This window comes from Astatotilapia calliptera, chromosome 3 (genome assembly GCF_900246225.1).
Source record: "Astatotilapia calliptera chromosome 3, fAstCal1.2, whole genome shotgun sequence".
Taxonomy (NCBI): Eukaryota; Metazoa; Chordata; class Actinopteri; order Cichliformes; family Cichlidae; genus Astatotilapia; species Astatotilapia calliptera.
Genome location: NC_039304.1, coordinates 21,641,870 through 21,669,112, shown reverse-complemented (window position 1 = coordinate 21,669,112; position 27,243 = coordinate 21,641,870). Strand labels below are relative to the sequence as shown.

The following is a 27,243-nucleotide window of genomic DNA, read 5'->3' as shown; positions in this document are numbered from 1 at the left end:
AAAAGACACCTGTCCACAGCCTCAAACAGTCAGACTCCAAACTCCGCCATGGCCAAGACCAAAGAGCTTTCGAAGGACACCAGGAAAAGTATTGTAGACCTGCACCAGACTGGGAAGAGTGAATCTACAATAGGCAAGCAGCTTGGTGTGAAAAAAATCAACTGTGGGAGCAATCATCAGAAAATGGAAGACATACAAGACCACTGATAATCTCCCTCCATCTGGGGCTCCACGCAAGATCTCATCCCGTGGGGTCAAAATGATCATGAGAACGGTGAGCAAAGATCCCAGAACCACACGGGGGGACCTGGTGAATGACCTGCAGAGAGCTGGGACCAAAGTAACAAAGGTCACCATCAGTAACACACTACAACGGCAGGGAATCAAATCCCGCAGTGCCAGACGTGTTCCGCTGCTGAAGCCAGTGCATGTCCAGGCCCGTCTGAAGTTTGCCAGAGAGCACATGGATGATACAGCAGAGGATTGGGAGAATGTCATGTGGTCAGATGAAACCAAAGTAGAACTTTTTGGTATAAACTCAACTCGTCGTGTTTGGAGGAAGAAGAATACTGAGTTGCATCCCAAGAACACCATACCTACTGTGAAGCATGGGGGTGGAAACATCATGCTATGGGGCTGTTTTTCTGCCAAGGGGACAGGACGACTGATCCGTGTTAAGGACAGAATGAATGGGGCCATGTATCGTGAGATTTTGAGCCAAAACCTCCTTCCATCAGTGAGAACTTTGAAGATGAAACGAGGCTGGGTCTTCCAACATGACAATGATCCAAAACACACTGCCCGGGCAACAAAGGAGTGGCTCCGTAAGAAGCATTTGAAAGTCCTGGAGTGGCCTAGCCAGTCTCCAGACCTCAACCCCATAGAAAATCTGTGGCGGGAGTTGAAAGTCCGTGTTGCTCGGCGACAGCCCCAAAACATCACTGCTCTCGAGAAGATCTGCATGGAGGAATGGGCCAAAATACCAGCTACTGTGTGTGCAAACCTGGTAAAGACCTATAGTAAACGTTTGACCTCTGTTATTGCCAACAAAGGTTATGTTACAAAGTATTGAGTTGTATTTTTGTTATTGACCAAATACTTATTTTCCACCCTGATTTACGAATAAATTCTTTACAAATCCTACCATGTGGATTCATGGATTTTTTTTTCACATTCTGTCTCTCACAGTTGAAGTGTACCTCTGGTGCAAATTACTGACCTCTGTCATCATTTTAGCTGGGGGAACTTGCACAATCGGTGGCTGACTAAATACTTTTTTGCCCCACTGTAGATGTATCCTGTACAACCATTTCACACTGGAGAAAGGCTGGAGCCTGTCCCAGCTACCATAGGGCAAAAGGCGGGGTACACCCTGGGCAGGTCGACAGTTTTAGTTGATAATGATCACTGCTCACATTCACACCTATGGGCAATTTAGATGCACCAGTTAACGTAACCCCACTAACTGCGTGTCTTTGGACTGTAGGAGAAAGCCGGAGTACCCAGGGAGAGAACCCACGCAGACACAAACTCCACACAGAAAGGTCCCAGCTAGATGGTGTATGAGTACAAAAAAACTTTTGGTAGAAAAATATTTTTAAGTGGATCTAATATTGAATTTTTCAAATACTAAAAATGTTCCTCATCAGGAACATCTAGTTATGAAATCCACCGATTGCATGGTTGATAAATCATGCAGTTTTTGGTTGTGTTTAACTTCCTGAACTGTAACGAATGATCATCACAAATGACCTAATAATCATTTTTTTTTAAACTGTTTTTAAGCAACTTTCAACACTTCAAAAGACTGAATTCAAAATAAATATAAAGACAAAAACAGTGAATCCCCACTTTTACAAAGCTGGAATTACAATATGTACTAATCAGTAATAATACTTTTAGATTTCTTTTAAGTCAACTAAACATTTCTCCTGTAAAAATCATGTCAAACACATGATGTGAAATGTGGGATGCTGCAGACACACAGATATTCTGTGTGATTAGTGATGAGCCTGATCATGATCAACATTCATATTAATATTCACTTTTATTCTATTCACGTAGCTCTGACATTAACTTGTTGACAAAGTGACCTTGACATTGAAAAAATTCTTAATATTATGCATAACCTCATGGTGATGTTCCCTTACTCTTGTATATCCATCTGTGCTTAAAAACCCGGTGTGTGTGTGTGTGTGTGTGTGTGTGTGTGTGTGTGTGTGTGTGTGTGTGTGTGTGTGTGTGTGTGTGTGTGTGTGTGTGTGTGTGTGTAATTTCTGATTAGCCGGTAGTCCCGTCACAGCACAATCAGCATCTGTGGCGCTTTCACTTTTTCCACCCTGGCAGACACAGACAGGTCAGACCAAAGGCGCTGCAATGCTCTTTATCTGATTTGCTCTCTGCTGGGTTAATCAGCACTCACAGCAGATCGTTCAACTGTTTCTCTCCCTCCTATCCACTTATGACCTGGTCTGTAAGCTTTGCTCCTTGCTATGTTGTAGGTCAGATTACACACACTGCCTGAGACTGGTTGAACATTTACAAATCCTGCTAAGTCTCAGTTTGTCTTCTTCCTTACAAGAAAAATATAGCCTGTGTCTTTAGTGAGACTTGTTTTCATTGTTATTGACAGTAATAGAAATAGTATTAGTGCTTTTGACTGCTGAGTATATACTTTTCTGTCAAGTTACTTCCATGTGTGTGTGTGTGTGTGTGTGTGTGTGTGTGTGTGTGTGTGTGTCTGTGTGTGTGTATTCAACAACCAAAATACAATCACTTTCAAAGTGAGGCCTGCGGTTTATACACAATTGATGACAATTAATTTAGTTTTTTTTTTTTTTAGGTAAAGATTTACTGATACTTCAGTGAACTTATAAATAAAAACTGTCTGTAGTTGGAGTGCAGTCCCTCAAGCTGCCGACCTTTTACTGGTAGTGTCCTCCACACTACATTAACTCTCCTGCTAGCTACCAATACGCCACTGCTGACGTGCTGTGTAGTAAACAACATGCAGTTCAGTTCCATTCAGGTTTATTTATGTAGCACCACTTCACAATAATGTGTATGTGCATACAGAACTTATTTTGACTGTGTACATTTGACAAATTTAGCTATTTATTGGTCATTTTAATTTGTTTGTCTGGAACAGGTCGCTCTTGCAAATGACACATTGGATCTCAATACGACAACTTGTATAAATAAAGGTTAAATAAATAAATACAACTTTGAATTCCTCTGTGGTCCTTGTGCTATCAGCACCTGTATCAATCTGTTGTTATTGAATCACATATTTGTTCTTTGTGATACAAAACTCGCTTTGGAGAAATGCATATTCTGCTCCCACCGTTTGAGAAACTGGGACCCGATCAATACTGAGTTTTAGAGGCAGTCTAGCTATTATTCATGCTTTTATTTCCTCTCAATTAGATTACTGCTGTGGCCTTTTAACAGTTATCAGTCAGAACACCACTTAATAGATTTCAATTTGTTCAAAATGGAGCAGCAAGAATTCCTGCAAGAGCAAAGACAAGTGAACATAGTAGACCAGTTTTAAGGACTCTGCACCGGCTGCCAGTTTGTTTTAGAAGTATGTTTAACTCTACTGTTAAAGCCTTTCATTGTCCCAGTATTGGCTCTGCAGTCACCTCCTGACTGTTCTGCACCGCCTCTTTAATACAAAACACAACTGAGTGTTTGCTGCTAGCCAGGCAGGCAGAAGAGCCTGAACTTCACAACTATCTTCTTTTTCGTTACTGTTTTTTTATTTTTTAACAATTGTTTGTTTTATAACGTCTAACTTTTACATTTTTAGGTTATTGTTAGTTTATCCTTGTCTGCTGAGTCACACTGCAAATACTCTCAATGCTGTGCTTCAGTCTTCACTGGTCTGTTTGACAATGTAGATTTTAAATAGATATGCAGATTATGTCTATAGCTCACTATAAGATAAATAACTTTATTATTATTAATCATACTTTTATAATCATCTGCCAAACACATTGTCCACTTCGTATAGTTTTCTAAGTACAGATTTAATGTTATAAACTAGGTACATGTAGTTTGAACCGTTGTGCCTTTAAGCTAAACCCAGTCACACAGACCTAGAGACGGGTTGGTGACTATCTGGCAACCACCGGTCTCTAGGGAAAAATGAGTATTCCCCAGCTGACACGTTCATCATCAAAGTAAAGATGTGCCTTCCTGCAGCAAACAACATGTTTCCATAGGTGCAGCTTTTACTTTGAAGGCAAATATTTTGCAGTTTGTGTTGCATCTTTCTCAGGTTCTCAACCGCTTGTAGAGCAACTATTGAGCGTTTGCAGACAAGTCTGAGTCCTCACTGCAGACTACAGGCAACCCAGGCCACCTGCCACTGACCAACACAGTCACAATCACAAGGAGGTTTTCAGTGCAGCACTTCTTTACAACTGGTCTTTAGGTCAATGTGCCTGGGCCTTTAGCAGTCTTCACAGACACTGCTATCAACTTTTAGCAACACTAGCCAACTGGGGAGAGAATACACTTTGCTTTTTGGGGGGGCTTTTTCCACTTGTAGCTGGTGGTTGCCAGATAGTCTATAGCCCTGTTTGACTACGGCCTATCTGATCAAATATATTATCACTGATAGTAGTAGTGTTATTATAAGTATTACCCTTATTACATTTTACTTTGACTGCTCGTTAAATAATTATAAAGCATTTTGGAAACGATCATTTCTATTGGGTGTAACTTTGGTGCTGAAGTGGCAGAAAAATGATGATATAAGTTGATTAAATGATACTCGTCTGTTTCAGTAAACTAATAACTGCTTACATTTATTATATGTGCATGTTTGGCTGTATATGCGTGTGTTATTTTCTCAAATTGACTTCCCTGCATGACTTCACACCTTCAGCCATCAGTGTCAGTGACACAGTCAGAGCAGTTGGCTGCTTGTTGCTGAAGTGCTGTTAATTATGATGAGTGAAAGCCCCGTGCTGTGCTGGGCTGCTCTACATCGGATGTTCACGATCCATATATCGACCGCCCGCTGCCTATGATAGATACGCATGTCAAGTCCTCTCTGTGAAGGAGGTACGAGCCCGACCGTTAGAGGGAGGGTAAAAAGCTGAGTCACATCTCAGCAACAGTCGCCTGGGCAACACCTCCATAGTGACCGGCTGAAGAAAGATAAGGTCCCTCGCTGCTCAACTAGTTGTATAACATCAGCAGACCCTGCAGCATTTTGTTGCTGCGCTGCTGATTATGCCGCACTTATCAGCTTACCCTCAAACAGCGAGCTGCAATCTGAGTTGCTCGGTTGCAGCTCCTAAATAATCAACACCCTCCGGTCTCCCTGGTGTAATTATTGTTTTGATTTCTGTTGCAGAGAAAGAGGGGAAACTTGAACAAGTACACTGCAGACTGTCATAATTATAGCTATCACATGGCACTAGCAGAGCTGAGTAAAAGAAAACACGATGGTTAGAAGTGAAGCTGTCCATCATTAAGAGACGCAGCAGTGTGGTTCATCTCATACGTGCATTTTATTGTCTTAGCTTGCGATGCTTCGTGAGTCAGCACCCCTGCTGTGCGCTTTATTTAAATGCCAGAATTGGCAGAGTATGGATCCAAGATCTTGGCAGTTTTTATGTAACTGGAGGTCAAACAGCGAAGAGAAAACAATCTCTGCCTCAGGGTTGTTTCTGCAAATAGGCTGAATTGAATTTCCTGACCGTACTGATTTGATAAAGCTCAAAGGGAAATCCCGTCTCACAGTGAATGAGTGTGATTGTTGGCTCGGGGAAAGTTTGTCTTTTCTTTTTTCCTCACATTGTGGAGTTGGTTCCAGTGAGGATTACTGCTCTGTAGCTGCACCGTTGGCCTTTGCAGAAGGCTGTCGTGTGCTGTCATAACAAGTGTCAGCGTTTGCTTGTTGGAGGTGAGAGATTTTCACTACAGAACAGCGTCTGAAGGGAGGGGTCCAGTTATGGGAAACATGTTTGTGTGATTCCTGCGGGTGGGTAAGAACGGGATATTTAATGACTTAGCATTTTTATTTGCAAACTGTGCGGGATAGATGATGATAAATTGTGTATTAGTGCACAATTATTAATTGTGATGAGTAATAATTGAAAATTGCAGATCTGTTGCCGTCTGCTGTACATATGGAGAAAATGACATTAAAGAAATTCACATAGATGCCTCCACAAATCGTGAGGTAGGTGCTGCCAGATAGTGATTCAACTGCCAAATGCCATAGGCAGAAACCCTGAAACCAGAAACCTCACCCTGCAAGCCTGCACCAATCTGTCTGAGAATGATTGAAGTCAATCCGAGGCGGACCACGATCGTTGGAAACAGGTTGCCATGTGTCGCATGTTCCACCTCTGGGTGACCAGTTGATCATCACAGGCTACGTCCACACGTTTCTCTTGTTTTCTCTCCGTTTTGGCCCCCGTCCACACTGAGAAACGCAGCGTTTTGAAAACGCTCTCGAAAACGCATTCATTTCAAAACGGAGCTGCCCCGTCGTAGTGTGGACACTCGAAAACGCAGCCTTTCTAAAATGATGACGCATTTTAGTCATGTGATGCAGTCATTTGACCAATTAAACAAAGATAGCGGAGGGCATACAGCAGTTGTTTTGATTGCTCTCAATTTTGACAGATGAATATCAGTTTGTACATGCTCCAGATAGCTTTTCTTCAAATTCTTTAATTCTCACTCGCTTGTGCGCATGCGCAGGACTGAAACGTAAGCGTTTTGGGCCGTTTCAATGTGGACGCACAACTCTGTGAAAACCACTGAAAACGCTAGTGTGGGCGCAGAGCGTTTTCAGACGAAAACACGGTTTTCAGATCTATCCGGGCTAGTGTGGACTTAGCCTCAGTTACATCGAAGCAGTTGCCAAATGTGACAAAAAAATTCAATGCAACCACCGCTGCAGGGTGTGGAGAAGTACCTCATATGGGGCTGTTGAATGAAGGCTAGCAAGACAGGAGAGAGATGTCACAAAACCAGGTTACTCATGTTTGCAGAGGATTGTATTTGATCTATATTTATTCTTTCAAAAAGCCGTTGTGTGTGTCTTTCTGTGAACCACACAATTCACTTCATTGTTAACACAGCCTCAAAACATGCTGTGACCACCAGCTGTGACTCACACACAGACTTTCAGCAGTGCAGTGTGCAGAGGTTAAGATGGGCTTAATTTTTGGGGCGAATTTAAGGACGATGCCACTTAATTGTGACAGGCCCAGTGTGACTCTGGCCTGCACTGGAAAGCTGGATCTCCCGCTATTCCCTTTTTCCTGTCTACTTTTATACTATTATATTCAATCTGGATCCAATGACAGAATCTGTATCACTGATGGACATATGGTTATTTTAAAAGTCAATCTAGAGTTCCACAGTGAGTTCCAGTATCCCAATACTTAATGAAGAAAAAAATACTTCCTTATAATCCTGAAAAAGCAACAGAGCAGGGGAAAACCCTCAAACTTTATGTCAGATATAATCTGACAAGGAGAAGATAGATGAACAATAGCAGTGCCTTCCCCGCGGTTTTTATCTTAAAACAGAGTTTTGTGCACCTTGAAGTCTAAATTTAACTGGTTTCAGGAAGTAATATGAAGAAAAGCACTGTGTGGAGAAACACCCGACAGGAAATGAACGACTTTAGCGTGAAGCAACGTAGGAACTACAGGGCTGACTAAGCATGTTTTACTTCTGGCCATAATTCAGTCAGTGTTATCCAAGCAGGAAAAAACACACACACACACACACACACACACACACACACACACACACACACACACACACACACACACACACACACACAAATCAGCAGTGGTCAGGTTTCAGCTCTACGCTACTTTTCTGTAGGAAGTTTAGCTCCTGTGGAATATAAATATAGAGAGCTAATGTCTGTTTTAAGCCCAAATCTCCTTTCACAAGTGTGTTGGATAAATATAGAGCCACCTGTGCATCCTTGATTAATAAAGACCCTCCATTATTCAGCACCAGGCTGCTGATATTCCATCTTTCCCCATTACAGCGTGGCTCATCATGTTTCGGGGTACATATTTCTATTAATAGCCGAAGGTCACCTTTAATCTTCAGGACCTGCTGCACTGTCATCGTGTGTGGGGCCTGCTGAGGATCACTTTTGGTTTGGTCCTGAGTCACGTTTGTGGTTACGTATTGAGTTGTAATTTCCAACTTTTCCACAAGGGGGCGAGATGTAAGAGCAGGTGGCATGCAGTGGCATTGAACAGGCTCTGTAATTTTTCCCCCAGCAGGAATATTATCATAATCGTGCTCTCATTGTGGAGAGGATACCCATGTGTCATTTTAATCCCTCAGTCTATAAATAACCTTCCCTTGGCTGCGCTGCGAGTGGAAGGGCCTTCGGTTTGGTGCATCATCTTTGCCAAATAAATCACCAAATCACTTTTATTGTCACGTCACATGTGCAGGTACACTGGTACAGTACATGCGAGTGAAATTCTTGTGTGCGAGCTTCACAAGCAACAGAGTTGTGCAAAAATACAATAACATAAAACAAGAAAAATATAAGACTGGCTAAATCTGAGAGTAATAAATATATGTGCAAAATAAGAGTGTAGCTGTTGCTTGGGGGAGCTCGTGACGAGGCTGCCATACTCGGAGCCATCTTGGTGTATCAAATACTTAAGATTTAAAGTTTTTAGTGTTGTCTGAAGAAAACAAGTAGGCTAAGAAACAAAAATAAAGAAATGTCTCTTATTCATATGCCAAACACCATTGAAACATTAGGCATACAAAACAAAATAAAGCTTTTACACAAAAAGGGAAAAAAGACTTTAGACGAGCGTTAAGAATAAGTAATAATATAGGGTTGTTAGGTTTTGGGGGGGGGGTGTTTGTGGTTAAATGACCCATTTAAGTCTGAAAAATAACCCCAACACTGGGATTTATTGATGGACTGATCTCTTCAGTTAGAGGCTGGAGGTTTCTTCTGCTCACTGCGCCTCAGGTCTGATTTGTTGCTGTGCCACGTCATTGCCATGAAGGGTTCACTTTGGGTCTGATCATCATCTTCATCATCGTGCGTTTTTCTCTTCTCATTACCCGCTGTCAGCCTGCATTCATCTTTCAGCTGAATGGATGTCTCATCCCTCTCGTCTGCAGAAAGAAATTAATGGCTGCAGATGGTTTATCACGTTGGAGTTTTATCATATCAAAGCTACGCTCTGCAAAACGCCAGCAGATTAAATGGTGTAATATCTTTATTATGCTGTGTATTTTATATATTGGATCTTGTTATCTCTTTTTTATATTATTCAGTTAGTACAGATGGAGATACAAAGCATGTGTGATGCATGAAAAAGAGAGAGGGTAAAATTTTCTGTTTGGGGTGGGATAAAGTGTACTTGCAGACCCATGACGTGTGTGGATGTGTGACAGCGTAGGATCATGTGAATAAGTCTGCATTCACACTGGACGAGAGACCAGTCTGCAACCATTTGGCATCCACTGGTCATGAAGTAATGATGGGTATTCTTCGACCAGTTGCGAGCCCCAGTCACACAGGTCTACAGACCATTCGGTGAATGTATCAACCATCAAAGCGTTGCTGTATTTGATTCTGATGTGTTTGTTTTGCCCGTCTATCGTTGCTATTTACCTGCTAACATACCACCCTGCTCACCTGTGCCCATCATAGACTCACTTCACCATGTAGACTCTTTAATCAAGCACAATATGTATAACTCCACCACTCCCCTCCTTATCACCCAGGGTCCCGGCGCGTTGCTAAATGGAGTCGGAGCAGCTGTACCACAGAGGTTACTGCAGGAACAGCTACAACAGCATCGCCAGCGCCAGCAGCGACGAGGAGCTGCTGGATGGAGCCGGCGTCATCATGGACTTCCACACCACCGAGGACGACAACCTGCTGGATGGGGACGCTGCCTCCCCAGGTAGGGAGTACGGGAAATTCTTTTCCAGCGCTTTGATTGGTCAGAATCTGGACATCTTGAGCTTCCCTTCACGAATCCCCCGACCCTCCTTTCCTTGAACTCTCAGTGAGCTTCCCCATCGTTGCCATCTTACGGCTCTCTGTTGGTCTCTGGGTGTGAGTCATCGCACTGCTGACGCTTGTGTGTGCTTCTGTCTTGTGCCACCGCCACCCTCATCTTCATCATCATCAACTGTTCTCTATGTCAAACCCTGGAAAAACTTTCTCTTAAACCATCCACCCAGCATCATTGTCCTGCTTCCATTTTCACCATTGAAGACAAAGAACTTTAACTTATCTTATCTCGTATTCACTTTCTAGATTTTCTTTAAGAACCATTAACTTCTTCCTGTTTTCACCCATGAAAATTTCTGGAGCTGTATTACCAAATATGATAGTTTTCATCAATTAAATGTAACAGAAGTAACAAACATGTAAAACAGACATGGTACTTAACTGATTATCAATATCGTCCAATTAAAACGGAGTTAATTAGCTGTTTTGTAATCATATGTAAGGCAGTTTCAGCAGCTCCATGTAGTTTTTTTTCTTCCTTTGTTCATTTGTTGCTGTCTCTGCATACCACCTTATTTATAATTGTTGCTCTGTTGCGTGGTTTTATAGTTTGTCCTCTTCTAGCATCCTGTTTATCTTGCCGTGCTGTTTCCCTCGATCAGTTTGACCTTATCACCTCTTTAATGTTCTTGCTTCCTGTTTCCTAAAGTGTGCCTCATTGCATGTTGTCATTTCTGCTTTTGTGCGTTCTCCTCCTCCTTTCATCCCTTGGCACATGCAGACGTTCCTGTCAGGTAGCTGTTAAGCAGAGGTGGTGGTAGTAGTACTGTCATGTGGCAGAGCGAGTTGATTGGCTGTGTTTTGCCATGTTGGAGCAAATGTTACAGTTACTTAATTACTTCAATCACAGACAGCGCTGAATGTGATCTCTGTGCCAAGCTGCCGTGTTTCATAATTCCCTTCATGCCTATCATTTTTCAGCGCGGTCACCCGCTTCTCAGTCAGTCAGCGTCTCAGTGGTGCTCCGACTCGCTTATCCCCATCAGCACCCAATCCGCAGCTTCCTGTTTTCTCTTCCTCGTCTCAGTAAATATGCTGATTCGTTTAATTTCTTACTCGCAGCTGATCAAACAGAGAGCGCGCGTCGTGCTGAGGATGGTGTCAGAGGTGTCGGCCGAGCTCGGCTCTCCAAATATGAGCCGCTCGTGTTTAGTCAGGATATCTCTGCGCTGAAGCGGTGTCTCTCTTTGAATGCAGAACGAAGACTGATTTTGGCAAGCTAGTGTGTTTATGCAGGCGATAAAGGCACCGCATTCAGTTTCAACCCTGTTTTGAGTGTTTGTTTAGCACAGAGGTTATTTTCCCTCTTTGATAAAAGGATAATTAGGATCAACTGTTTCTATTTGATACATTTCTTGAATTGCAGATGACTTAAAATGAAGATACAGTACACGACAATAATTGTTTTCTTTTTTTTGGTAAGCCTGTGCTGAAAGCACAATCCTGACTGTCATCTTTCTTTTCTGTGGTCCCGGTGATTGCAGCTCTTCTTGCATACTGAATAGTGCAGCCGTGCATCTCTGCCACTTTTCCTGCTCCTTCTCCTGACTTTAAATCTGCAAAGTAAACACTAATACCTGTAGCCAAGCATACACACATACCCTAAGAGTCAGTCTAAGTAAAGGTTGAAAGGTTTCAGACAGGAGATTCCCTTTAGTAAAGTAAAATGTTGAGTCTTGACTGAGCATTTTCATTATTAAACAGTGAAACTGAGGGTGACCAGGCTAGTCAGAGGAGAGACACATGACTTTTAACTGCATGGGCGACCAGACAAGAGGGAGATTGTACGGAACAAGATCAGTCTGGCTAGCTTTGTTGTAATGATCATTAGAAATAAGTAAATCAAGTTTGGCTGGATTAAACAAAAGTATCCTGGCAGGATCTTAACAGGAGCAGCAAAGGCATCAGCTGTAGAGCTGATTGCTTGAAGCATGATTTATGTCTGCAGGTAGGTTTAGCATGCTAACACGTGTCATGGCTATTACACAACCTGATATTGTTCGTTATCAGGATTTCTTCAGTCATTGGGACTGAAAATCATGTTTATATACAGTTTTGAAAGACTGCACATGGGAGAAGTTTGCCTGCAGGGCTTTTTGTAAAAAAAACAAAAACAGAAAGGCAAATTAATGTGTTACCTAAAGACCTATTTTAGAGCAAATCCCCTTCTAAAAATAAATGTGTAGTTTACACCCATCCATAGGGGCTAGAGCTTATCCGAGCTGTCCGGTCGGGATTCTGTCGCAGGGCCAGCACTGAGTGATGCACAAGCATTTATAGTTACTAGCTGGAGAGAACCAATACAGGCACAGGAAGAAGATGTGAACCCAGCCAGTGGATTTAAACTGAGGAACTTGTTCCTGTGAGCAGTGATAGTGCTAACCACTGTGCTGCACCATGCAGTTCATTTTCTGCCTAAAACGAAATAGTGATTGATAACTGCTTTTCTTACAGCATTTTTTAAAAATTGTATTATGAAATAGTCTTTGTTTTATCTTAAAGTAATGTTGGCAAATTTAGGGGGTTGGTTTTGCTCCTTAGCAAAGTCAAGCTCTGAAAGCGACCTCTAGAACACAGCTCGATCCTTTTTTCTTTGTAACTCAAAAACACTGCAGCACGTTCCCGGGTAGACCCTGGTCAGTTCTGTGTGTGGCTTATTTAGCCAAAGTCACAAATACATAACAGTGGCTATACTGACCACACCGTTTACAGTTTAACTGCTGTTTATGTGCACTGCCACCATCTTGGACTGTTAAGCTGGGGTCAGTGGGGTTGCTTTGACGTTCCGAGTTGGAAATCTGACTTGAGGGTATGTTCCAGCCGTAAATTTCCACTTCAAAAGAAACCATCTTTATATGGAGCACACCCCTTCCACTTCAACATGAGCTACACCTTAGTGTTTCTCACTGAGCCGCAAAGCTGTGACATCACAATGTTGTGATTGGACAGTTGCAGTGATGGCGGTGGAACAGCAACACTGTGTATATATTGTTAGAAAACTACGAACACAGTGACATCGGATACACAATTACAGCACTGATGTTAGTTTTTGCTCTGATTTAGCATTTTGACATGTTAGCTTATTAGTATAAAATTCTGAACATGTTTTATAGATATTAGTATATTAGTGTTCGTAAAATAGCCCATCCAATATTTTTGACGCAGGTAGTAAAAGTAATATTTAGGAGATATGGCCTGATAGTATTATAGTTCCTTAAATGTCTTATAGTACATTTTATAGTAATTGTTTGGTATTGCTTGGTGTATACCAATCCAGGGTATACACCAACCACGGAGCTGGATCATTGAAGTCACTGAAATTCATCCTGTGTGGAAATATTGAGGATGGCTCTGAGAGTTGTCGTCTTTGTCTCGTCTCTTTATGTGCAGAGAGTAGCAGAGGGTGTGTTTCAGGTACTGAGTGTTTATATAAGAGGGTTTGGCTTAAAGTTCCGTGTCTTCAGGTTCTGTTGATGTACTCTGAACGTGGTGAAAAGGTGAAAGCATAAATTAACTTTAAGCTGTCACCTTTTGTGTTCTCACTGCTGCTACAAACAGAAAACTGTGAGAGAAAACACTAATTATACACTAATGACACAGTCAGACAGAGAAACCCTTTTCTTTCTTTAAGAAATCTTTAATAACTAACAGTAATTAACAGCTAATGACTGGCTTCCTTTCCGCATTGATATTTTGGACCATATTGTAATGCAGCACATTACTACAGGTCTGAGCTCCACCTACCTGACTCGTCATTCATGCTTTGTGTGTGATAGACGTGGAACAGCATTCCCATGAACCAGTCTTGGTGCGAGCGAAGGAAATCTCTGGATGAATGCCTTTCCTTGAAGTTGGTGTGCTGCCCGTGTCTGCTTCTCTGTGCTATTTTTACGTGAGGGGTGGGTTCATAGAAAGCCCCGTAAAGCCCTACTCTGAGCTTAGACTGCAGTGTGACCAAGGAGCCGGATCACTCGGTAGTCCCATGGAGTGTTGGAGTGAGACTTGTTGCACTGGACTTTTACTGGAACACATTTTATGGAAACCTGAGAGACCTGTTGTGGTTTTGCTGCTTTGAAGTGCTGACGAGGGCTTTTTTTAAAGGAGGGAGGTGACAAACTATGGCTGATATCACCTGTGCCACTGCTGAGCAGCGATAACGCGGCGTGACAAAAGGTAAGGGGGCGTGAAGGTAAAAGGATTTCAATTTGTGAAATCCTAGAATAACACATGTTAAGCCTGAAACCACAAAAGAGGGAACTGAGTCTGGTTTTTGTTTCATATAATAACATGTGATTACACCGAGTTTACAAAACATCTTTGAAACATAGGGACTGATTCTTTTTGGATTTTACCCGTGACATTGTTTTCAGTTATTTTGGAGATGTTTAACCAGTAATGTTGAGTCATAGTGCCTAAGTTCTGGGATGTCCAGATAATATCTCGGGTGATTTTTGTTTTTGTTTGTTTTGGTCTGTGTCTGCTGTTCTGACGTGGTTGAAACTTTGTTTTTAGTTTTTATTCGGGATTCAGTTTCTTTTGCAACCCTCATAAATGTTTCATTTTCTTCTTGGATGCTAAAGGCAAGACAACACATCAGTGCCCAACTACTACATTCTGCTTTCTTTCTTTCCATCCATGGACTGACAGAGATTTCAGATAAAAACTGGTGTGGAAAGTTTTCTTTATCATTTTAGGATGTAAGTAGAAGTGTACTGTGCTGGCTGAGGCTCTAGTCTTTTCAAAGTGCTTTTTATTGGCTTTTATTGGCATTCTTCATGTGTGGTGCGTCTTCAAGTGAGGTTTTACAACTTCACAGTGTCACGGACAGCAAATATTGATGCACTTCAGAAATGAATCAGTCTGCTGTGGAGTAAGATTTCAACGTGGATGTTAGTGACTCAAACTAAACAGCAACATATTAATGACTAACCTTGTGCTCTGGGTGAGCTCAACTCTTGGCTAAACATGAATGTTTACTGAGAACAGTCTAACCCACATCCTACATCCTTCCTGTGCTAATGTGTTTTACATTGGTGTAACCATAGCTCTACTGCTGGTCACAAGACAGCAGATATACGCTAACTAGCTCAATTTCACTAGCCTTCAAAAACGTTGCTAGCATTTACTTTTCTGTCTTTGTTTACGTCCACTGTTTAATGTGTCACAGTGCTTGTTTGCCTTTGGGATTTGAAGGAGCTTTGCACTGAAGGTTTTGTCCTCGCTGCTGAGGGTTCAATTCCCCGCCTGGCCATTTGCATGTCATCCCTTGACCTCTATACTGTTACATATATGGTCATTATGTGGGTTTTTTGGCCGTTTTAGTCCTCCCTGCGGAGACTAGGCAGATCTAATGGGGATTTGATTTTCCTGAAATAACGCACATCAGTCTTAAACAGGAACGGGAAAAAGTAATCCCGTTACTTTACTGATTACTTATTTTCAAAAGTAATTAATTACTTAGTTACTTTTTAAAAACACGATTTACAACCTGAATAGGTGATAAAGCGATAGATCTTTCAGCCCAATTCTACTTTTCTGCATAATCCATCATACAAAATGTAATCAAATGGAAAAGGTCTCTTTTTAAAACTTGTTTTATTTGTTTTAACCTTTTAACTTTATGCATCAAGCAAAAAATTAATTATATGCAACATTCTCTGACTGGAAGAAATTTGTTTAACAACATCAGCCCCTCTGATGACATGGTCCAAAAAATAAATAAACTGTGGCTACAAAATACTACTTCGTGGGCACGAAATGGGTATAACGTGCCCACGAAATACTATTTCGATGGCACTGAAGGTTTTGTCCTCGCTGCTGAGGGTTCGATTCCCCGCCTGGCCACGAAATACTATTTCGAGGGCACGAAACAGGTATAACGTGCGCACGAAATACTTATTTGTGGGCACGAAACACTTGACCGATAACCGCGATCCTTCCCAGGCCCTTGCAGTTGGTTGACAATAAAATCTATTATTTAGGTAGCAATTACGTCTGTAAAGCAACGTGGCTCTCAACATCCTGTTTAAATGTCTCTCCGTAATAATGGTTCCTTGCATTGCAGGCTTTTCAAAATGCATTTGTAGCTCATTCCCAGCCTAAAATAAAACTCAATCATACCGTCTCTGTCCATGGTGTATAGGTTTAGCCTACTCTTATGCCTATGGTTCTACGCAACTGTGATGTGCGCACGTCATCTATTTCGTTGCCACAAATACGTAATTCGTTGCCACGTTATACCCAATTCGTGCACGCAAATTAGCATTTCGTGCGCACGTTACACTATTTCGAGGGCACGAAGTAGTATTTTGTGGCCACAATTTATTTGTTTTTTGTTACAAGTAACGTGTTACTGCCCATCTCTGCCATAAACTATTAAAAAAATTAATATTAGTCCGACTTTATTATTTTTTTTATCATTAATTAATTTAATTAACTACAATATGATACAAAGAAAAGCAAGAAACATTCACAGTTGGACATTTAGGCTCAGAAAAATTAATTAATCGTAAATCTCTGGTCAAATTTGTTGCTAGTTAGCTATTTTGTCTTTTTTAAAGCATGGTGTATGTGTTTCACTCCATACGGCTCTGTAAAAACTTTCTTTTATCCTCCTTACTGCAGTGCTTAGAGTGGAATTTTCCGTTTTGGAGCTCACCAACTCCACCGCTTGTAAAACACACGCACACCCCTGTGACCCGACACTATGGTTTCTTCCGTAAGAGGCACGGCTCACTGATCTCCCTTAGCAACTAAAGCGGGTAGGGCCGACCGGCCTGTGATCGTCTTTCCCTGTGTATGATGACATCATCAACTCTAGCAGTCAGCTGCTGCAGTGAGGAGCGAGCGAGGAGGAAAAGGAAGGGAGGGAGGACTGTGCGCGCTCTCTAACACACACAGGCACGTTTTTCCGCTCAAACAGACACGCGCGCTCTCTCTCACACACAGCCCCATTTGTCCTCCTCTGGTAAACATGGCAGCGGGAGCAGCGAATGGCACACGCAGCGAGCATAGCGTAATGAAACTGAGCACGGTTTAGTTTAGCCTCATCTAGACTGTCAACATGGAGGAGGAGGACGCGGCGGCCGATCCCTATTTGCCTTACGACGGGGGAGGTGACACCATCCCCCTGCAGGAGATCCCTAGAAGAGGTAACGACACGTCTCCCTCTCTCCCCCCCTCCCTCTTGATTCCCTCCTTTTATAACGCTGCTGCGATAACATAGGTCGACCTCCTTCTGCTTGTACACTTGAGTGCATGTATCCATATGGCAGGTGGAGCAAACGACTGCCTCCTCTGCTTTATGGACCACAAGCTGCCATTTCCACAGTCAACAAGCTACCTAGCCGGCACATTCCTGCTCTGGCCTCTCCTGCTGATGATTAACCAGCAGTGTGTGCACGTCAGCCAAAGATAATGAGATAAACACAGGGTGGATTTGGTGTGAAGACTCGAGCTCGGGCCTGAGAACATCGGGCATCCATTTTAATTTGTGCACAGACGTTCTGCAGAAACTGCTGGTTGCGCACATGTAAGCTGGATGTTTGTACATCTGCGCTGCTGTGCGTCTTTGCACCTCTCACAGTCTTTCCTGCAGTGAGTGTGAGGACACCTGTTGGCAAGATACAGGATGTCAACTCGCATCAATCAGCCAGGCTATCATTTTTTTTTTTTTGACATGTTCTCTGCTCTAATCTTTATCTTTCCTTTGTGGCGTTCAGGGAGTCAGGAGTTGGTTCCTTTTGGCCTTGTTAGATTTTTTTATGGTGAGCGAGCAGGGACAAAACACTTAAGCTTAGTAGGCAACCCCTACTCCCAGCATTCGCGCTTCAGTCGGCAAATGTCTTCTGTTTTCATCAGTTTAATGTTGTTACTCTGGAATTTCTAGCAATTTTACGGTCAAAAGCACACTAGCTGTACTGCTGAAAAGTTTGAATTAAAGGTGAAAGTGGACACGGTGCAGTGCGCAGAGTACAGGCACTGCAAAACAAACTTATACTAAGTCGATCGTCTTGTGGTCGTTGACCTGAAACACTGTGGCCTTGTCTCAGCTTGGTGAGCAGCACGTAAACACAACCTTTTGGACTTTGATCCATTTTTCTGTCCGCCTGGTTCATGGTACTCCAGCAGTGTGGACAGCACGCTGCTGTCTGTCCTCGGGCTCTAATGGGATCATTTATGATCACATGATGGCTGAGAAGTCTAACCCTGATGACCCAGCTGCCTCTAAACCCTTCTTTGAATTACTCAACAGTAGTAGAGTAGATCTAATGAAGATGAATACAGCTGTGGTTGTTGGAGTGAAGCATGAAACCTCTAGTCACTTCTCATTTCATTGGTGATGGTTGTACAGGAAGGCTGCGTCTGTTCATTTAGAGAAGTGTGTTCTCCACTGTCAGCAAGACTCCGTGCACACTGACGTGGCGTTCTTCCTCCAATGCAGGACCGCAGCGTCGCGGTGCCATTCACAGGGGAACATAGCTGAAGCCTTCTTTTTCTTTTCTTTTTTTAAAATGCATGTGTATTGTCTGCATGTCTGCTGAACCATCCAAGCACGATGCTGGAAATGTGCGCACATACAATCCCCTCTGGTTTCTGTTTTCCGTGGCGTCACCATCCACACCTGCAGTGGGACTAATGAGTGCCTGAAAGCGCAGCATCATCAGGAGGGGCTCGTCTGGTTTATTCCATCAGTGAAATCTGTTGTTTTGAAACGTTTCCCTTCTTAATTGAGCCACGTTGGTTCTGCAGTGTAGAGCAGCAGTCGTGTCTTCATCCTCCGTCGTATTCATAGGCAGATACTGCTGTGATCAACAAACCAGTCGACAGCAGAAAATATTAAAGGCAGTTCGCCTCTTTCGTAAAGCATTCACTTTTCTCTTTTGTTTTTCTATAAATGTGGCCTTTGTCAGGTTCAAGGATGGGCTGGCACATCTGCAAAAGAGCAATAGCAGCACGTGGTGCACTGACGTAAACATGGAGGCCAGTGTAGTCAGCATTTATGGTGTCGGTTATGTCGATGTGCTGTGGAAACCTGCAAAACCTGAGCTCCAGGATAAATGGAGCCAACTATGGGCTTCTGTGGCTGCCACTTCTGCATGGAGGGTTAGGGTTGTGACTTAGATGACTACATTGAAACGCAGTTAGGCACAATTTAAGGATGTGAGGAAACATTGTTAACCACATCCATGAGCACTTCGCTAGATGACTCTCACGGTAAGATACTAGAGTCCAGGAAGTGACATACAAGTCCCTTTACTTCTGATTTGACTATTTAGATGTGCTGTGTACTCGATTCTCGCTTATGAAAATGAGAAGTGAAATGATTAGATTCTAGATTCTGTGTAATATGTGCTGCTCTTCACGTTGTCATGAAAAAGAGTTCAACACACAAATAAATTGGGTCACATTAGCTGTGGTATGATGAACCTGTTCTAACATTGGACATTGCTCTAACCAAACTGTTTGTGGTCGTGTTCGTGGTTAGCATTTATTAACCAGTTGTCAGCTGTGTGTTGGAGTCTTTTTATTTCCTGTTCAATCAGGCTGTTTTTTTTCTTTCACTCCTCTCATGAGTCAGGCTGTGAATCATCTACAGAGATGCCAGGATAATAATTTTGGATAATAACTTTTTCAATTAAGGGGTAACATCAGGGCTAAAGGATTCTGAGAAAATTATTTTTTGTGACAAAATTCTGTTGTTGTTTTTTTTACAGTGAGTCAGGCTTCAGTTCAGTATTTACAAGCCATCAACTTTTTAAAAATCTTTTTCAGTCATCCTTGTAACGATTTTGATACGTTGCTCATACCGAGGCTGCTGGCCGCCTGTGAGCCCTGGATAGCTTTAGCTTTAGCGCCTTTTTCTTTGTAAGCTTCTTTGAAAAGTCCCTGCGTCAGCTGCGTGAGGATGATACAAGTGTCTAAGTAGGGTATCGTTTCATTTTTGAGGTGGTCTCCCTCTGATTTACCCTGGCAAAATGGCATCTTCAATCACGGTGAGGAGCTTCCATGCTAACCACTTGTTAGCATGTGGCTGCGTGACGACTGTTTGCCTGAAACTGACTGCCTCATAATCAAACATATATGAAGCTGGCTGTCTGATCAGTCCGGTCTCTGGCCGGTCCATTGGTGATGCACTGTGTGTTTTCCTCTCTGCCACACATACAACTGAGGATGCAAGAGGCAGGTGAAGATAAATTTAGGATTATACTTAAAATAACATCATTTAATTTCATTAAATAAAAACTGCAAACTCTAAAGGCCTTTTTCCAGAGCTTGATCCTTTACGAATCTGAGTTTTAAATTTGTCTTGATATATTTAATGTCAGCTAAACAGCACAGAGCTCTGTCAGCAGAGGTTGTTATAGCAACAGGATGTCCAACTTGTGGTGTCGCAACAAAGTAAGTAATTGAAATTTGTTCTCAATAAACTAAAACCACCAAAATTATAGAAGGATTTTTGTCACTCTTTTGTAGTTACTATGCAGATGTAACCTTGATTAGTCAAAGGAAACTCGATACATAAACAGAAGGTTTATTTCTACCTTTGTTATTTGTTGAGCCCTTACAGGTGCACCTAGTTTATTGACCTGTCCAAAGCAAACATATGAGGCTTGTGTTGTGCACTGAGTCATCGCCCCATCACTCAGCCAATCCATCTGTAACCGTCACTCTGAAATCAAAATGGAGACGGATACAATCTCTGTAATGCTTCTCCTTATTGCTGCTGACTCCACAGCAGCTGCAGTAGTGTCTTACACAGTCACTACTCCTTACTGTTCACTGGACAGGATAGGCAGCGTCTAATCAGGAGCATTTCATCCCTGCTTCTTCTCCTCCTACATCCTGTCAAACCTCAAAGGGAGCGACATGAGCTAATAAGCAGCTCTTTCAGAATCTCTGTTACGGCCCCGTTCAGGTCTGTGGGAATCGGGCTTTACTCTGGACTAATGTCTCAGAAAGATTTTGACGTTACCCCCCTGCAGTAGTAGTTAATGATGTGGCTGTGTAGGAATGCAGAGGAAAGCATGAGGATGTGTTTCATGATCTGTTTTAATGATCCCAACCACTTAAGGTCACAGTGATGAACAAACCTTTGTGTGATAAGCCGCGTTCATTCTTAGTTTCTCAAGATATTAAAAATGTAAAGAGGAGTTCTGTTGTGGTGCCTGGAATTGATGTGTTTGCTGTACTGAAGGTCATGAGAGTTACCCCGTTGTATGTTTTGACTGGTTTGGCACTTATACTGTATTTATGCTTCTCTCTGTGTGTGGGTACCATATAATGAAATGCTGTTTCTACTGTAGGCTGTTTCTTTTTATTGAAGGTAAATTTATCTGATATTATATTTGCATATCTTACTAAATACTTAAATAAAACAATTATAATTTGTGTTGTAAACTTCTGACACAGTTATTTAGTTTAGTTTTACTCTTTGTCTCAGGGACTGTGCGCAAAAACAGTGGTGTCATGGCATGATTGGCTCGTTTTTGGAAATTGCCTCAAGTGGCTTTTTTATCCTTCCATGTTTGCAGCGCTTTTATTTCAGTCAGGGTGACTGTGCATCTAATTAATACTGACAAGTATGGCTTCTTGGAATTGGCTCGTGTGTGTGTGTGTGTGTGTGTGTGTGTGTTCCTGTCTAGCTATCTTTGTGAGGACCAAAATCTGCATTCTAGGGAGCTCATTCTGTTCTTTATTGGACTTGAGTAAAAAAAGAAGACTGTGCAAAAGCTGAGCTACTAGTAGTAGAGTACTAGTAGAGTGTAGCTCTACTAGTAGTTCATCACAGTGTGCTGACCCTGCTCTAGTTTCCTATTCAGAACTTGTGAGGTTTGTTTATAAAATAGTCTTTTAAAGTTGTCTAAATATTAGAAAGTGTCATTGCACTCACATGCAGCCTTGTTACTTCCTGTGAGTAACTTTCTGAAGATGACTATCTTGTATTTCCGCGTGTTCATCTCTAAGCTCAGAGAGCACCAAAGTATTAAACGAGCTCAGCATGAAGATCTGAAAAAGCCTTTTTGCTTAGATGTCCCAGTAAAATATCTGAAAGCCTTGTTTATGAAGATGTCCTGGTTTAGCTGCTCATCTGTTAAAGACAGTAAAATACAAACATTGGATCTTTTGTCTCCGTCATTATCAGCTGGGTCAGGTAGGACTTGTGAGCCATCTTACTGTCTGCTTTGGTGGTGTTGGTTTTAACACACGCAGTAATTACACCCATGTTCTTATTTGTTCATTAATCTCATATTGTTGACTGTCCCCACACAGGAGAAATGAGCTATACTTGTTGGATTTGCAGGCCTTGTTGTTGTGTCATTTAATCTGATTGTTGCGCACAGTTCAGTCTTTGTTTTCAGATGAATACTTGTGTCATCTGAAGGAGGAGGCTCGGGCTCGATTTGATAACAGTTTTAAATGTCAGAGGATGGACTTTTCTCTGATTTCTCAAACAGGCTTTGTCCCAAGTTAAACAAACTAAATGGCGCTCTTAAGGAAACCTGCTGCATTATACGGATGTTGTGGAGGGATTTTAAAGTCTCCCACAGGTCGCTCTTGTACATCAGAGATCGTTTCTCATCACGCCGCCGCCTCAGGCAGCAAAGAGAAATGTCAGCCGTGTAAAGCCTGTGATGCTTCTCAGATAAGAAGCAGAGAATCGGCCCCTCAACTCGCCCTGATGTGTGTGCGTCTGTGTGTGCAGATGACTCAGTATGTTTTGTTCTGTGTTCATACTGAGCATGTCCGTCCTGCCAGAGCAGGTCAGACCTAACCAGTGACTGCCGGCGTCTCGTCCCAGCATAATGAGCAAAGTCATTGCACAGAATGAGAGGATCAGCCCATCTCTGAATACTATATGGGTATTCATATAGTATTCGGCTAACAATGTTTGCTGCTGTTTCGCTTATCATTAATGAATTTTTCCTGATAATAATCCAAGTCATGTTCAAGTCATTACTTACAAGATAGAAGTGGTTATTTGGCCTGAAGGGAGTCACATGGTCCTGCAGCCTGTGGACCAGTGAGGCAGAATTCAAAATGGCTTTTACCCTCAAAGCAAACCTAAACATACATAAATATATTTAAAATGTAATGGCCTTTAATGGTTACATCTAGTTTGTAGAGGTAAGCTGTTATGATTAGTTATGGGTTTTGTTCCACATGAGGTGATGGGCTGCAGTGTTTCCAGCAGTCTCATTAGATCTCAGTGATGGACGTGCAGTGATCTCTGCGGTGCTTGTGATGGGGCTCGATTATGGAGGAGGTGTAACTCTAATGCAGCCGAGGCAGCACTGTGATGGATCTCTTTCTTTTTTTTCCAAGGATTATGTGTAAGAATCAGAAGTATAAACTGCCAAAATGTATCGTTTGAAAAGTCATCAGACTGATGTATGGTGTAACACTGTAAGCCTGCTCACACAGCCTTCTGGTTTCATACATTGTGGGGAAAAAAATCATATTTCTTGTTTTTTACTCTTTCAAATATGTTTTAAATGTCAATAGTCTTCTTTTAAAAAATTGGACCGTGAACTTGTGCTCGTTGTTTTTTCTTCAGGATCTAACTACGCCATGTCGAACGGGGGCGGGGCTCCCAGCAGCTCCACCCACCTGCTGGACTTCCTAGAGGAGCCCATCCCTGGTGTTGGGACCTACGATGACTTTCACACCATCGACTGGGTCCGTGAGAAGTGCAAGGACCGCGAGAGACACCGGAAGGTGAGGACCCCGACGCCAAACCAGCTCAAAAAATAAAAACTTTTCAGCTTCGAGCAAAAAATTTTATACTTTGATATAATAACCAGTTTGTATGTATATTAGAAAACCTGTCAGAGCTTCCACCTAGAGACAGAAAAATACTTTTAATATTTTGTAAAGAAAATATTTTTCTTCACGGGCCACAAACAGCCCTACTTAATTTAAAGAAAGAAAAAAAAATTCGTTTCCCACCACTGTGTTATGCACTTCCTGTTGTATAAACAGTTTGTTTGGGTCACATAAAAGAAAGAAATGTCAGGTAGGATCAGCACCTACTGCTCTGATGGCTTAACAGAGAGGGTAAACAACACTTATGTACTCAGAGAAACTCAAAACTTTACCAGCAGAAGTTCCAACAAAAATGATCCCTTCTTATAATGTTTTCCATTTATACAAACTCGACCACAGTTTCCAAATTATAAATTAAGAGATCAGTTTCTTATCCACCACTAGCATTCATGGGCTAAGTGTGTGGGAGATTTTACGGCCCTTCAGTTGGTCATGAGCACATTTCGGGTCTGCCAACACTTTTATCCAAGTGTTTTACTGCAAGACGCTGCAGGACAATCTGAATGTTATTCGCATACCCGGTGTTCTCCGCCCCTCAGCTGACTGTTATATTGAGGCAACAGTGGAAATCATGGCTGTAGAGGTGGTGTATTGTCACTGAAGGTCACTGTTTTTACCCCTCAGCTGTAAAAGGCTGATGAGGTATTGTTAACCTTTCCCTCACTTGCATTACTCTCACTGTAAGTTGATCTAATAGTTTTATTTTTAGCCATCGATGCTTGTTATTGAGTCTTTTGTGTGTGTTGATACAGATCAATAGTAAGAAAAAGGAGTCTGCATGGGAGTTCACCAAGAGCCTGTACGACGCTTGGTCCGGCTGGCTGGTGGTGACGCTCACTGGCTTGGCATCAGGTAACATACATGTGGTACTAAAGTGCACACAGCTCTTATCTGCCCTGCCGGTGACTCTCACATGCTTTGCCTCAGGCAGCTCACACTCAGTCTTTCTCTTGTTCACTGTCTTGTGCTTTCGCTCACCCACCTCTTATAAGCACACTGTTCTTCCTGCAGAGCCCCACGTGACACATCTCAGAGCCATGAAATCCTCGCCGTGTGTGTTTTATGGCCACTAAATAACAGAAAATCTTTTTCTAGCTGAGCTAGTCAAAGTGGAGTAGTTATGAAAAGGTCCAGGCTACTGAGGGGAGAAATGAGTAAAATGCGTATGCTTGTTGGGCTCTTTGTGTAAAAGAAGCTCTGCACTGTGATATCACATTATATAGATTTAAAACTGGGGTGACTGAGCTGTTTTAGGGCCTAAAATGTCCATTACTTCATAAAATACAGCCTTTTGAAATGAGATAATTATTACTGATAAACTTACAGATACCACTTTCCATTGTCTTTATCACACCAACAGGCCTTTTCCCCACTCTCCCCAAAAAACTGACAGGTTGTGGGAGAAGTAGGCGGATAAAATGATGGTAATAATATGTAGAAATCTAGAAATGTGGCTGCACTCACTCACGTGAAGGTCAGCGAGCCTGTGATGTTTACAAAGATCCATCTGATATGAAAATGTCAGCCACACAGTCCCCTTACATGCCAAAGGTCACTGGTTAGAGAACAGGAGGAGACCCAGATCCCAGTATCAGGATATCCAGGTATCAGGCATTAAACATCTGTCAGATCAAACATGTGAATCTTTCCACTGTGGCAAGGTTTGTGAATAAAGGAGCAGCCGAAAGAAGCTTTGCTGTTTAAGTCAGACACTGATTTTTGTGCTGTAATATTTATGCATTGAGAGCTGAAGATCGTCTAATGTGAAGATTTGCTGCAGAGTTTTCTAGTGTGCGTTTAGGTTCATATTCAGTGAGGATGTTTCTCAGAATTATTGTTAAATCACCTGAAAACATCTTTGTCAGGTAGTAAGCCTGGTAGTGTAGTTAGGAACTCATCTCTCTCTCTGTTTTTCTGTTCTTCACCTTTCCCACTCGTCCCTGCCTTCACTTCTTTGCCCTTTTATTTCCTTTCCTTTCCTGGTTCCCTCCTCCCGCCAGGTGCTTTGGCTGGCCTGATTGACATTGCTGCTGATTGGATGAACGACCTGAAGGAGGGCGTGTGTCTGAGCGCCTTGTGGTTCAACCACGAGCAGTGCTGCTGGACGTCCAATGAGACCACCTTCGCTGAGAGGGACAAGTGTCCTCAGTGGAAGAGCTGGGCTGAGCTAATACTGGGGCAGGCTGAGGTAGAGGAACACGGGCACATGAAAGGGAGCGCATGCTGTCGATTTAAAACCAGACATTTTCTGCAGTACGTATTCGTCACTGCAGTGAGACCAAGAGGCTACGGCTTCTAAGCAACGATGCAAAAATAAAACCCTTGTTGTTCAAATTCATCTAAAAAAAAAAATTTCAATTAAAAAGTAGACAGTTTGCAAAAGCTTTGCACCTTTTCTCATGAGCTGACTGCAGTGACACTGACACATAAGGGCAGACGTAGTCTCAGGCGTCCACACGAGTTTTTTTTTAATTTTTTATTGAAGGTTTGGACGTTTTTCTTCCACTCTTTAACTTTTCCCTCCCTCTTCATCCGCCCCTCTCTGCAGGGCCCCGGCTCGTACATCATGAACTATTTCATGTACATCTACTGGGCTCTGTCCTTCGCCTTCCTGGCAGTTTGTCTGGTTAAGGTGTTTGCGCCGTACGCCTGCGGCTCAGGGATCCCAGAGGTGAGGAAAACATTGCTTTTGTAAGTCCTGGTACAGCTGAAACTTTCTTCATTTTAACCTCTTCTGGTGATACATCGATGTGCATGAAGGAAATCCTTGAACTCTTAAATGGGAAATGTTGTTCGACTGTTCGCTGGGTGATCGATTTGTCTCCCGGTGACTCTGTGAAAGAGTCTGATGGGTTTCAGGATCTTTTAATGTACTGAAGCACTTAAAAATGATTAATTCAGCTGGGAGATGTGAAATATTTTACTGCTAAGAAAAAAAAAAGGGGGGGGGGCTCTTTGTTGCCATGGAAACACAAAAGCGGCACGTGTTAGACAATGACCTGAAAGCAGAGATGCAGCTCAACTAACAACCCAGTGAATTTATGTCATTATTTCATTTTAACTTTCATGTGTTTACGTGTCTGATCCTGAGCACCTCGCTTTCCTCACTCCTGCCTCTGCCATAGATCAAGACCATCCTGAGTGGGTTCATCATCCGGGGATATCTGGGCAAGTGGACCTTGATGATCAAAACCATCACTCTGGTGTTGGCTGTGGCGTCGGGCCTGAGCCTGGGGAAAGAGGGCCCCCTGGTCCACGTGGCCTGCTGCTGTGGGAACATCTTCTCCTACCTCTTCCCCAAGTACAGCAAGAACGAGGCCAAGAAACGAGAGGTGAGAGCAAAAAAGTCCAGGTCCCTG

General features: G+C 42.5%; 1 protein-coding gene across 8 annotated transcripts in view; it reads left to right on the top strand.

The window, feature by feature from the left end:
- The window catches only part of clcn3 (chloride channel 3), a 41,488-nt gene that overhangs the window by 3,630 nt on the left and 10,615 nt on the right, over positions 1-27,243 (top strand). For 4 of the 8 annotated variants that reach the window (XM_026162348.1, XM_026162349.1, XM_026162351.1 and 1 more), the window contains exons 2-7: positions 9,763-9,944; positions 23,616-23,776; positions 24,637-24,736; positions 25,885-26,072; positions 26,433-26,555; positions 27,010-27,216. In XM_026162348.1, the coding sequence (XP_026018133.1) occupies positions 9,782-9,944; positions 23,616-23,776; positions 24,637-24,736; positions 25,885-26,072; positions 26,433-26,555; positions 27,010-27,216 (942 nt within the window). In that variant the 5' untranslated portion in view covers positions 9,763-9,781. Of the gene's footprint in view, positions 1-9,762; positions 9,945-13,402; positions 14,231-16,575; positions 17,209-23,615; positions 23,777-24,636; positions 24,737-25,884; positions 26,073-26,432; positions 26,556-27,009; positions 27,217-27,243 lie in introns of those variants that run through there. The other 4 variants (XM_026162355.1, XM_026162350.1, XM_026162356.1 and 1 more) reach the window with 4 other exon arrangements.